The following is a 13,737-nucleotide window of genomic DNA, read 5'->3' on the forward strand; positions in this document are numbered from 1 at the left end:
TTTTTTTTTGGTAGCATCCATTAAGACTCTTCTGGTAGAGTGAGGAAGTATCCAGTTAGCTTTGATCAGGACACTAGTCGAAAAGGTCTTTGCCTAAAGGCATAATTCTGCTGCTCTGGAAAGAGGAGACATGAATCCCTGAACAGGGTGGCGTATCTTACTTGGTATTTCAGTTAAAGCCAGGTGCAATACAGAGACTTGTGCTGAACGTCAAAGTGCAAATGTCTGTTGTATGTGTATAGATGGACATAGAAGTGTTTTCCAAGGAACCTTGTCACTTGCTATACTGGAACTGACTGTTGGAGCTTCAAAGACAATTAACTTTAATCCCCTGCTGTAATTTTCTGCATGGATGTCATAAAGAATATACCTGGTATATTGTAGAAAGTGCTTCTGTTCTAATGGAGAACTGTTTGAATCTCCTCCTTCATTAGAAATGTGATGGACTAGATGCCATTAGTGGAACAGAACTGCTTGTTGCTGTCTTGACTAGAACTTAAATTGAGCAGCTTCATAGAAAAAAGGGGGCCTGTAGTGTAGCCAAGCATTTGCTTTAAATAGCGCTTTGTTTTGTCTCTAGAATTGTTGAATAACAAGTTTATTTTGGCCTTATTGTAAGCTGCTAATTGTTCTGTTCTTTTTCACCTGCAGGTTGTGACTGTTTCTCTTCTGTCATTTGTGTGGAAAGTGCCACACACACTCCAGAACAACAACGGCTTTTGCTTGCATATTCCAGTGTTTCTTTTGTCAGCGAGTTCAGCAAAGTTGTAATTCTTCAAGTGCCAGCCCTGAGCTGAGTGAGGAGCCACCAGCAGAGATGGTAAAAATGACAAAATCAAAAACGTTCCAGGCTTACCTGCCAAACTGTCATCGAACCTACAGCTGTATCCACTGCAGAGCCCATCTAGCCAATCACGATGAATTGATCTCCAAGGCAAGTGGTTTGTTTAGAGACCTCATGAATTATTTCTTGACCAAAATGGTTATCACTGTATCGCTGCTCCCGGTAGATAAGGGATGCAAATTGATGCACACTTCAGAGTATCTTCCCTGGGTTCACTCTTGGGTCATACATGTTGTGTACTGAGGACTGGATATATTCTGGAAACTTTTGAATGGGACATAAAGGCTGATCTGATATATCCCCCATATTAACAACCTCTGTCTGCTGTTAGGTAGGTACTGTTTGTGAGCTGTCATGTATGAATAGTCTGATAAGGAAAAATGTCAGAAGAAAACACAGATCTCGGGGTAGGGAAATGATCCTGAGCATGGTTATTCCAGATAAAGATTTTTTTTTTACTCTCTTTGATTGAAAGTTACAAAACTGTCTGTTTCTAGAATGTTCAACTGTTGTTACGGAATTTGTAAACACACTTACTTTTGTATACCAGTTCCTAAGGAATATGATGAGTCGGAGATGCAAAACAGTTGGACTGCCTAAACCTAAGCTTAGAGGTTGTGTGGATGCTTGAAACAGGCTAGGCCTGTCCTTCTTATCTGTTGCTGGAAGAAATCAAGATTTGTGATGCATGAAATACATAGGAAAGCTTGAAGTTTTGGATAAATACTTGATAGACTGGTTCATTCTTTATTTCAGATAAGCTCCTAATGGATTTGCTGTTAATGGTGGCCTGGAGAAAACACTTTTGATTTTCAAATCTCTTCATACAAATAATTTTCTACATAACTATTTTGTTGAATAAAATATTTAGTGGCAAACCCTTTATAACTATCTGTTGCTCCTACCTGTTTGTGTGTTGAGCAACACTAAGCTGAAGCTGTTCTTGAGTGCTGAAGAGATGGGGTGGTTGAGAATGCTCCTGCTTTGAACTGAGATTTTGGTTGAGGAGGAAGTATACCTACCTGCTCAGCCCTTACAAGGTTATTGGGGAAATTACAGGGTTTCCCCAAACAGTTTATCTTGTTACTGATATTTTTGATCTTAGTTTAGGTCTAAAGACAACTTTTTTTATTCAAATAGTGAAATTGGTGACAGTTCGTGGCAGTGTTATTTATTGCTTGCTTACTTCTGCTCTGCCTTTAAGTCTTTTCCACTAAACAATTCTTTCCTTCAGCTTAGTACATGTATTAAGGCATGGAACTGCGAGTGTGACATTTCAAATGTGAAGCAGTGAGCCAGTTACATATGTGAAAAAATAAAGGGGGAGGACTTGTATTATCTTGAAAAAAATTTGCTCTCTTTAGTGATTGATCTTATTTCAAGGTCAAATAGTAACATGAATGCATTTGAATTTATTTCCATATTGATTTCAGAATTTGAGTGTAAGAGGTCTTTTTGGCAACACTGGATTCTAAGTTAAAAGCAATGATAACTTTGTTATTCACTGCATGTTCTGGGCCAAAATCTAGTGGGAGGGGTTAATCTTTCCTGAACTTCAGGTTGTAGATGCCTACAGGAAGAATCTTTATGTGTAAATGCATTGAGAAAATGCAATCCAAGCGCACACACACTTAATAGGAAGTTGTTATAGTAGATTTAGATTTTTGCACGTCAGTTAAGTTGCCACAGTTACCACGTGAGTTAGTTGTTGTCAAAGGTCTTGGGAATTTTGGTCTGCAGAATATTTTAAGTATTTTGTTAGGCAAATTGTGTTCATATTACAGTTTCATAAATAATCTGAAAACATGTTAAAATCAAACGTTCAATTCAAAGAAATGGAGAACTCTTTACAAAAATCTACCTAGTAAATAAAACTGCAATTAAGTCATATCTCATGGTGTTAGAAAGGGTGTTAGATATGGATTCTGTTTCATTTCTGGCTTCCATAATTTTCAGTGAAGACCTCTTAAGAAAGTTTCTGTACTTGTTGGTTGACCGTATGCTTATTTGACAGCTGATCCGTATTCTGTCAGTTTAAGGTTTCTTAACCGTATTTTATTGTGTGGTAATGACAAATACATTTAAATGTGAGGTGTATCTTTTTTGTATGTTTGCAAAATAAAACAACATTTCTTATCTATTGCACTTGTATTTGGAACATAGCTTTAAAAACCCCACCCTCTTTAACCTAATTTGTATATATTCCAACATTGGAGAAGTTCTGATGGAAACAACTGCGAAGCAATATTTAGATACTCTTGGATCATTAAAAACACAGTTCTGTCCTGGAGGAGTGGTATGGAGAGTGGTGGGAGGAAATAAGAGCTGATTTGGTTTAAATGAAATACAGGTTAACCTGGAAAACAAAAACTGAAAAACTGTGCCTACACATGTTGTCTAGGATTACTTAGAGCTGTAAAACGGCTAACAAATGAGCACACCTCAATGCTTTTATTAATCTTTTCTCTGAAGTTCTGTTAAAGTGCTTTCATTGATGCACATTATGTGCAATGAACTTAGGTTAATGAGAGATTTTTATATTTACAGTAACAATATCTAGGATCTTGGTTACTATAACTACCCAGCTGCAGCAAAGAAAGAAAACCCCCGCAGTGTAGTGAGTTAGTTCTATACAATCTAAAGTTAACAACAGTGTAGTTTCCGTGATGTTCTGGATTTATTGATGGAGCTCAATCTGATTTCCATCCCCTTTTACTTCAAGGGCCTAGTTAAAAGCTAAGCTCTGGGTAACACTAAATACACTTTTTGGCTACAGATTGTCTTGTCTCTTTTTTTTCCAAAAGCTTACCATACAATATCACTCTAGAACCATAGTGGTGCAACTACTCTTCAGCAGATAAAGGCAAACAGTATTTGGTACCTAGCAGTAACTGCTTTGTTTGGATGTTCCCCACCCCACGCTCTGGATGCATGGCAATTGTTGCTTGCTTCCTCTGTGCGGTCAGGGAAAAAGCCAAAATACACAGTGCACTCTTTATATTAAAGCAGCTACAACTAGCTTTCTAATGTGCTTTCAGATGTAAGCATTTGTTACACCTGACACTGTAATGTTTCCAATTTTGAGATGAAAAGATAAGCTGTGCCATGAAATGAGTGATGTTTCTCTTAAACGATGGTCTGCAACGGAAAAGCAAAGGGCACTGCATATTTGTCAATCATCCCTTTGATTCTGGGCCTCAGAATCCTGGGCATCCGTACAGATTTGCAGTTCTGCTTTTGAGAACTGTTGATGCCAATTGTCTGACAAGGATGGCAGTGTGCATGCATTACACTGTTCTGTTTTGAGTAGCAGGATCTATTTCTTACCTTAGAATTAATCATCAAGCTTTTTTTTTTTCTTGTGCACTTTGTGTGATAAAATGGCAACCAAGAATATTGGCAATGGCTTAGAAATAAGAATGCAGACTAATAAGACAGTGTAGAAATGTATTGCCTGCCAGAGTGAACTCATCTGGAGTTTTAGTTTTCTGTGCAACTATGAAAGGACTCAGCATGTTGCCTGGTGTTGAAATCCACTTGGATACTAGTGATTAGAGCATGTTTCTAGATATTTTCATCTACAACCTTGCGTTTTCTGTGTCTAGGAAGGAGCTTGGGGAAAGGGGACGAATGGGAAGAACTAGCTGGTTGGTTAATAGGAATCCCTAACCAGGTGGTGAACAGTTGCCATAACTCCAGTCATCTTGGGGAAAAAAACACTAATTTGAAGGGTACACAATAAAAGAACTAACAAACTCTAGATGACTTAATTGAATTAAGTGCAATTTTGAGCTGGTGTTGGGTACCTCTTAGACACTTCTGATTTGCATTGTTAACAAGTCTGCAAGTGATGGATTTTCTTTCTTTGGTGAGGACTTCAAAGTGAATGTTAAACATTGGTATACCTCTGGTTTTTTTTTTTTAGTCTTCACTATACTGCGGAACATTTAGAGGGCAGGGGAAGAATCTGCAGCTTTATTTCTTACAAGAAGCAAATGGATATTTTTAGAATCATGTCTTACTATGACTACAGGCACAGAAGAGAAATAACCTCTATCAGCAAGCAACCACAGGCCTTCATAAAGAGCAAGCCAAAAAATCAGTGCTGTAGGAGGCACTTGTTGGATTTAAAACATTTGAATAGCACATTAAAAAAAATTACGTAACAGTGTATGTTAATAACTTTTAAAATTGACATAATTAAGTTGTGAGGGAAAACTTCTTCAAGACGCTTTGAAGTCTGGGCTAGATTTCCACTTGTGTGGCCTGTACCGAATGTTATGTGCATGCTGCTCTTCGAATGATTTTTAGAATAAGTTTTGTGAAAGGCTTAACTGGAAGAGCTTTCTTCTGAATTGTTTGAAAATAGTAGAGAATGTGCAGTGGTTATTAGCAGTAGTTGATTTTACAGGAGGCAGATGTTGCTTGAAGAGCCTATGTTCCAAAGCTCTTAAGAATGGCTTGTACCCATGAAGTTCCAGTAATTGTTCAGAAATTCAGTCAAGGTCCAATAATTTACAAAGAAATACAAATACATAATAGAAACCTTGGAACCTAGTGAATATATATTGCAAAGGATAATGCTTTACTAGTCAAGGTTGGCCTCCTTGAAAGACTATTGAATTGTTTTACAGTGGACCTTAATGCTGGAGATGGAAGAAAATCTGCATTACTTTGTGTAGATGCCAGTATAAATACTGTCACTTTCTTCTGTCTCATTCAATGCAAAGCATATCTGACCAGAGGGGTGAAAAAGTCATACAAAGTCATTGACCAGATTAGCTGTGTCAGTGTCTTCAAGAATAAATTCCACATCAAGGTGTACGTATATACGTAACTGTCACTGACTTCACTGGGAAATCCTTGTACCTTATGGGTAGAGGAACAACCTTGGTGGTTAAATTTAGTTCTCCAAGGCATTCAGTATGTCTGATGTTACATTATTGATGAGAAGGGAAAGGCTTCAGCTTAAATAGATGCCAAAACTACTTTTAGCCTTGATTAACAATCGGTGGTTTTGCCCTCGTTTGTGTAACTAAATTCAAGAGGACAATAAACCCTTAAAAATTCCTTAAAGTGCTGTTCTTAGCTTGGTTCAGTTTGGTTATCCCCCTTCGCTTATGATATAAGAAGTACTTGGAAAGGTAGATGGGCCTGTTGTATGCTTGAAGGCCATTTTTGTTCCATGTTGAAAAAGTTGATAATGGGCCTAATTTCATAAATATTCTGGTGACTTTTTTTTTTCCCCTCCCCCCTCTAAGAGGCTTCTAGTTTTTTGGGTTTGTTGGTTTTTTTCTTGGGGGAAGAATCTAGTTTTTGGAAGAGAACCAACCTTGGGAAAACATCCAAGAACAGATTTGAAGGCTTAAAGGAGCTGGAAAGTGTGCAAGGGAAGTGTTCTACTCTACGGCGGTTTTGACATAATAATTTCTCAGATATGTTCAAGATGCTGTATAACTCAACATAACTTGTCCTGCCTGACAAAGTCTTTGCTTCAGAAATATTATTTGCCAAATCTGCAGGCATTCAGTTTTTGGAGTGGAATTTTTTGAGGTTATTTTCTACATACTGAACTTTGGAACTTGTTTTAGGAAAATCAGTAAATAAGTGAATTAAAAGGTACTGTCAAATTTTTATTTAATACTTATGACATCATCTGGAACTTGACTAGTAAGCAGCTGAGCAGCATTATCTCTAGATGGCTGCAGTATTGAGTTGGATCTGAGAGAAATATCAAATGGAACAAATACTTTTTTCCCTGACAACTTTTTGGTCTCTATCTTACATTGAATTCAATTTTCTGAATTTATTTTGCAAATCTTGGATTGACAAGATAGCCTTGCAGTCTCTGATGCATCTTTCTGAGAAGATAATTTCAGGCCTTAGAGCACTTGTATGTAAGGTTTACCTTCAGAATGCTGCCCCCCAAGAATACTGTCTTCTGAATTCATCAGTGATATGTTTTTGAACTGCATATTTATTCAGAATGATGTCTTAGCTTATGAAGCGTATTTCTGGCAAATGAAAGGAAACTCAAGAAAAATAAACAAAAAAACCCAACTATGAACTACTTTCATTGCCATTCCTTAATTTTTCCAGGTTGAGTAGCTTGCAAGCTGTGCTGAGGAAGACACTGTTAATGCCATTCTGAGTTGCTTATAATAATGCCTGCCGTGCCCTTAATACATGCTAAGATGGCAGTTTCTCTGGATGTTTTCCGAGGAACATGATCTCTAGCCACACAGTCTAATCCCATCTGTGGGGAATAATTAATTGCATCAGCTGTTCAGTAGCTTCCCCCCCAGTGCCTTTAGGTATGCCTTAGGGCAGTAAGACATGTCCTGCCTAACTGATACTTCCTTTTCTCCTGGGTGCAACAGCTAATTCTGGTGTTAGAGGTAGTGGCGGGTTTAATTTAGAAGCATAGATCATACACACTAGTATGTACCTGCAGAATTGGGTAAGTGAAATGTTTGTAAAGTTTCTTTACTACAAAATGTCTTGGTGATAGAGTTCTGTTGGGTGACTTGAAAAGACAATAGTGAACTGTTGTTGCCATCGACTTAGTACGGTTCCTGAGCACAGTTAAACAATTTTGCATACACTGTCATTCCAGATATTTTCAAATGTGCTAAAACAAGAAAAAAAACTGGATCTTGTAGATCTTCCTGTAGGAATGGACAGCTAGTCAAAGGTGTGGGTTTTCCAGGGACAACGTTAACTCATAAATCGATGCAGTATTATTAATTGAGGACCATGAAAAAGCAGACTTAATGCACGTTTGTTTTAACTGTGAGTATTAGTTGAACTGATCAGTTGCCCAGCTTCCAAGTAAAAATGGTGGTTGATGTGAGTCCTTATGGATGGTCACACTTGCCACTATCTTCTAATCCCTTTTTACTGGGTAAAGCACATACTTCAGACTCAGAATTAGGACAGTTTTAATATAATTTTCTGCTTTGGTTATGATTTATGTATAGTGCCAGAAATCTTGGGAATGCTGAACAAATCTTGCAAAGCAAAAATTTGTGTTTGCGTAGGTGATGTTTATTCTGTAGGAGATTACTTTGTCTGGAGACTGGTTTGAACAGTTGTGCCTGTTAGTCCCTGAGGCTGCCATTCAAAATACTTTTTCATTTCCTTTGAGGAGCTGAAGCACAAGGCGTGTAACCTGTCGGTCTCTTAAAATTCGTATCATCTGGTAGAGAGTGTGAGAAACTTAGGGCTGGTAAAAACAAATGCTTGTTCAGTAGTAATTTTTTTCTGGTTATGCAAAATACTCTGTTTATAGCTAAGTTAGAAGCTTAGCAATCAGTTCAAGTGCCAAATGAGTTGTCCTCTTGGAATTTCTAGTAGTAGGATGTATCGGGAAGCAGAGCTCTGATAAGAAATCTTTCTTACACCTAATAGATATTCCGTGCTCAAGAGAATGCATATGTAACAGACGTATAGCTTTTTGTGTTATTTGCATACAGGTGTTGGGGAAAAAGAAATCTCCTCAGATACTCACACAAATAAGAAACTGACTGCCAAGCTCTGACAAGAAATTAATAAGAAAAATCAAAAGTCACTGGAATTTAAAAATTCGTGTGCTAATGGGAATGTAGAGAAGGTGGGAATGGAGGAGCTTTTCACAGTGGGATGTTTGCGAACAGATTTTCTGCTTAAAACCACTGTCCCAGGAAAAGGTTCTGTTTGGTGTTCCTCCTCCTCCCTCCACAGTACCCTGATAATCCTGACAATTAGGAGGTGATGAAGATGGCCATTTCTGGGGGTGGGGGGGGTGTGGTACATGAGGGAGTGCAGCATATTTAGGGCAGCAAAGCCAATGGTGCAGGAAAAGAAGTCATCTTAATATATCAGGGAGAAAGAACAACTAAAGCAGTACTTTCCAACCTGTTGTTTGTATTTAATTTGGCTAGAGTTTTATTTCAGCTTAGGAAGCAAGAGGTGGAAGAGCTGCTTTTTCTGCTATTCCTGGCATGCTCTTACTGCCCTCTGCTTAATTTTGAGAAATGCACTGTCAAAGGAGAGCTTTTATTAGGTGATATTAAGTCAAGACTAAACATAAACTTGGCAGATAAAATTGTATAATGTTGTTCAAAAGGTCTCCTGCCTGTTGATTTGTTCTGGAGCCTCTTCCCCAGCTAGCTGGGGAACTTCAAGTATGGCATATAAGTAGTTTAAAAAGTGATTGTGTAGGACCAGACAAAAAAAACACATTAATTTGTATGCGATTGACGTGTACTTACATGTAACTACACAAGCACATGATTAATAAGAGAGAGTATTTCTTGGTGCAGTTTGAAAAAGGATTTGTGAATTCTAATTTACAATAAATTTTTAAAGCTAGGAGAAATGGCTGCAAGATTTTTAATGCAAGAACTTTCACTGTAGCTTAACCAAAAATAATGGTTATTGTGGCTTTGAAAGTTTTTCTCTCGATTTTTGGGTACATGGAACAAGGAAGTTCTAATTTAAGTTTACCTCTTAATGAATAAAAGGATTTTAAAGTGTTTCTTTTGCGTTTTCTTAAATTTTGGGGTTGTACAACTGCTGTTGTCTAAATTGTGTAGTTGACTCAGGCTAATTACCCATTTATTAGTGGGCAGTTTTTGAGAGTATATACATGAATATTTTTTGTTTTCATCAGTAAGCATTCTCTTCTTACTGTGAGACGCTGGCTCTAATTCAGAGTGCACGGTTTGTTCTATAGAAACTACAGACTGCAGGTTCTGTACCATTCTGCCAGTTTTGTGATGTTTTGAGTATCTCAGGAGAACTGAACTAGTGATGTGTGGGGTTTCTGGCAGAGCTGTTTAGACTCTACTCAGCTGAGTGTCTCAGCATCAGTGCTAGCTGCAGTTTTAGCTTTCACAGTACTGCATAGCCTTTTTTTTGTTTTTTCCTTGCCTTGTGGAAAATAAGACCTGCAGTTCTAGCTAATGGAGACAGAGAACCTTTTCTTTAATGTAGATGAAGAAATACATTATGTCAAAAATCTCCATTTAATAATTCTTTTAAATGGTTGCTACAGTAATACTGAAATGTGAACACTATAAACTGTTAAGCAGAACTTCTCATCTTAAGGTGAGATCTTCCGGAGTAGCTAAGGCCTGTGTGTAACTACATTGCCATCATGGCTACTTAGAGTAGTCCAGAGTCATGGATTTCTTTGTTGCCGCATATAATCTTGTTGATATTGATCAAAAATTGTTCATTTCCCTTTTACATCTTTTCTTTGGAAACTGTTCTGAGTAGTTAAGGGGCAACAGTTGTTGGCATTGTGTTGCTAATCACTAGATTGGCAAGATACCTGGGTGTCAAGTGACTTCCAACTGTATATCTAAGTACTTGTCAGAAGAATCCATTGCAGAAAGGTCCTTTTGCCTCTGGTTCATAGAATCATAGACTCACAGAGTGGTTTGGGTTGGAAGGGACCTAAAAGATCACCCAGTTCCACCCCCCCTGCCATGGGCAGGGACACCTTCCACTAGACCAGGTTGCTCCAAGCCTCATCCAGCCTGGCCTTGGACACTTCCAGGCTTGGGCATCCACAGCTTCTCTGGGCAACCTGTCCCAGTGCCTCCCCACCCTCTCTGGGAAGAATTTCTTCCTAATATCTAATCTAAACCTCCCCACTTTCAATTTAAACTCGTTACCCTTTGTCCTGTCACTGCAGGCTCTTGTAAAAAGTTCCCAGCTTCCTTGTAGACCCAACCCTTGTAGGTTCCATGCTTAATGTTACTAAAAGCATTCAAAAACATTCAAGGCAAGCTTTTTTTCCTTCCAGAAAACTTCCATGGTCATCTAATGTAGGTTTCAGAAAAGTTGGTCATGATCCTCAGTGCTGCAACTGCAAGGTTTCTTAACAATTGCACTTTCTCTTCAGCATGGATAAAATTGTGCCTTTTCTTTGAAAGTAGGCTGGGAGGGGGAAATTCTGAAAAAAAAGGAAATTAAGGCAGTTTAGGGATTTTTTTTTAATGGAATTTGGTATGGAGGCTTTGGTTTTTTCTCTTCCATTTCAGTGTGATTCTGTTTGAATGGGAATTAATGACGATGTCTTAGTTACGGAGTAATTGAATACAGCAGGAAAAAAAGATGAAAGCAGTGATACATAGTTTTGAATGTTTTACCTATGGCTGGATCTAGTCTGCTCACAAGTTTTGCCAGGGTGTTCGTAGCTCAAGGTGGTTTGATCATAGGTTCAGGCCTTTTTGTCTTCATTAGCGTTTGCAGAGTGTGCAGTCGAAGAGCTTCTGGTTTAGTTCAGTGCAGAAGGAACAAAGATGTAGTTCACAGGCACTGCAACTGCCCCTCAAGCCAAACCAACCCCCAGTAAGTGTCTGATATGGGGTTTTACTTCAAAACTGTGCTGCTGCTCAAACTAAGACATTAATTCAGATCCAGCCAAGAAAGTCCGACAGTCATGTTTTGTCCATAATCTGTTGGGAACGTGAGAGATCTGAAAGCACATAGCTGAGCTTGGGCACTTGATGATAACAGTTATTTTATTAAAATAAAGCTGAGCTTGTAAACTGAGATGCATTTCCTGAATACAGTATGCTGGTTTTATGCTTGGTCCAGGATTTCACTGGGTTTACATCAAATGATGCAATGAAATTGAAATAAATCATCTTTTGTGTGCAGCAGGAGAGGACAGAGGAAAGGAAAATTAGTCTCTTTGAGTTAAAAGCAGTTTATTTTAATTAACATGAGGGATTTCTAGGAAAATGAGAATTAGTACCTTGCAGAGGTTACGGATGTCTTACTTTGAACAGCAATACTTAACAACTTAAAATCATTGCTAAAAATCTAATGTGGGTGAAAACTTTGACCAGGCCTTCCTATAAAGAATTGGTAAAAAGCAGTTAATCTGAAATACTTTGTATTAAGTTTATATGCTTACTAACACACCTTTCTGCCACAATTCTTTTGTTTGGTGAGGGTTTTTGTGTTTTTTAACAAGTGCTTTTGTTTCTTTATGCAGTCCTTCCAGGGAAGCCAGGGACGAGCCTACCTCTTTAATTCTGTGTAAGTATGTTATTGTGGTTATGCATACTACCTACAGTGTGTAACTTTATGGTGTGCTTTATAAGAGGAAGACAGTTGGAATTAATGTAGCTGCACTTTCCCCTGTTCTTTTTAACACTGGCTTTACTCACCAGCAGTAGTTGTTAAAGAGCTACTGAGCCGATTTGCAAGTATGCCTTTGCACATAATAGTTTATCTTTATTATAAGTAATTCTGCTAATAGCTGAAAGTTTAGGGAAGGTTCTTAATGTAAAATTCCTCTTGTGTATGTAGTGGTAACTGTCTTGAGTAAGAGTTGCCATTCTGAGATACTCCAGCATTCAAAACATATTATGTAACTGTAAATTTGCTCTAGACAACTCTGCTGTAGTCTAAAGAAGAATTTTCCAGTGTGATCGTTAAATACATTTACAGGTTAATGTTTCAGTAAACTTGGTACCTCTTAAATGACCTTGAATATTGCAAATGTGCTAGAGGCAAAAGGTCTCTGTGATCTTATCAAGCCTAATATTTGCAATTTTGGGCACGTCCTACCCATGAAATAAGTCTCTGAATATGCTAATACATGTATTTTAAGTTTCTAAGGAGTAGGATTGCATTTTTGTTGTTATTTTTCAGTAGTCTGTGTTGCAGCATTTTTGAAAAAGTGCTGTTAAGTGTCTTAGTCTATTTTGGACCAGAATAATGGAACTATAACTGCAAAGGATTTGATTGCAGAGCCTTGAAATTCTTTCTGTATGTAGTTGTTCCTAATGTAATTGTCATAGTAAGAATCTGGTAATACAACAATAAAAATGGCAAAATTTTGCTGTTGTATAACACTAAAAACTTGGTTTAGTCTTGCCTCATGTTTTCTGCATACTCTTATTCACAAAAAAAAATAGCTTGATACAGTACTTCATGGGATGTTTTGTTTTGATATTGCTGTTTGCTCATCATGCCTTAGTCTGCTGATCTGTAGCAAGTAAATATTTGAGGTATTTTCCTTGCTGATATTTTGGAGTTGGTTCTAAATTCAGTAGTTGGTGGGTACAGCCTTCCGTGATAGGGGTCTCAAATTGTTTTTGAAGAAAAGCCTGAAACTGTAGAGGTGTCCAGTTACTGCTTAGTGTTCTGTTCTCTCAAAGTTTAACTATTTAGCCTGTCTTTGTTGATGGGAGTAAGTGGACATCACCAGCAGTTTGCTCTGTAGACTAGGCACATGGAAAGCAGACCCCTCTTCCTGTCCTTCAGCTTAGTGTGACGGAGGAAGTTACTTCTACAGCATTGAGTAAGTTAGGCACTTTGAAACCCTGTTTTCTCCTCTGGAGAGAAGGTGGGTACCAGGTGGGAAAAGAAACACCTTTGTGCGGTTAATGCAATTTCTCCCTTTTCTTTCAGGGTAAATGTGGGCTGTGGTCCAGCAGAGGAGAGAGTTCTTCTGACAGGTTTACATGCTGTAGCAGATATCTATTGTGAAAACTGTAAAACCACTCTTGGATGGAAATACGTAAGCAATATACTTAAGTCTTTGATAAATGTTTATATGTTGAAGCACAGATATTTGAGTAGGCCGTTGAGTAGCACCTATCCTGATAGTTTACGTGAGTTAGCTCTAGTGCTTTTGTATATGTCAGACTATAATACAGTTTTGCTTCCTTAAATCTGCTGGAATGCTGTAGAAGATAGCTTATACTTGTTTTGCAATCCAGAATAAAGTTATAGGTGCCATTATGGCTACCTAATACTTCCGTAATACCTTTTTGCAAGATTACCAACCACCTACTTTAAACTGGATAAAAGAAATTGTCAAAGTGGGCCTTTAATTTCTTGGGTTGCAAAAGTTGGTTCATATGGCATTGAGTGCACCCTCAGCA

At 38.0% G+C, this 13,737-nt stretch overlaps 1 protein-coding gene across 1 annotated transcript; it reads left to right on the forward strand.

Moving 5' to 3' along the window:
• Positions 1-588: 588 nt before the first annotated feature.
• Positions 589-13,370, forward strand: LOC104505162 (protein yippee-like 1; the record flags this gene model as incomplete). The annotated part of the gene is made up of 3 exons (XM_010153941.1): positions 589-934; positions 11,838-11,881; positions 13,262-13,370. Coding segments are annotated over exons 1-3 (270 nt in total), but the record flags the coding sequence as incomplete, so codon positions are not given.
• Positions 13,371-13,737: the final 367 nt, after the last annotated feature.

The sequence above is a fragment of the Eurypyga helias genome, unplaced genomic scaffold (assembly GCF_000690775.1).
Source record: "Eurypyga helias isolate BGI_N326 unplaced genomic scaffold, ASM69077v1 scaffold8966, whole genome shotgun sequence".
NCBI classification, from domain to species: domain Eukaryota; kingdom Metazoa; phylum Chordata; class Aves; order Eurypygiformes; family Eurypygidae; genus Eurypyga; species Eurypyga helias.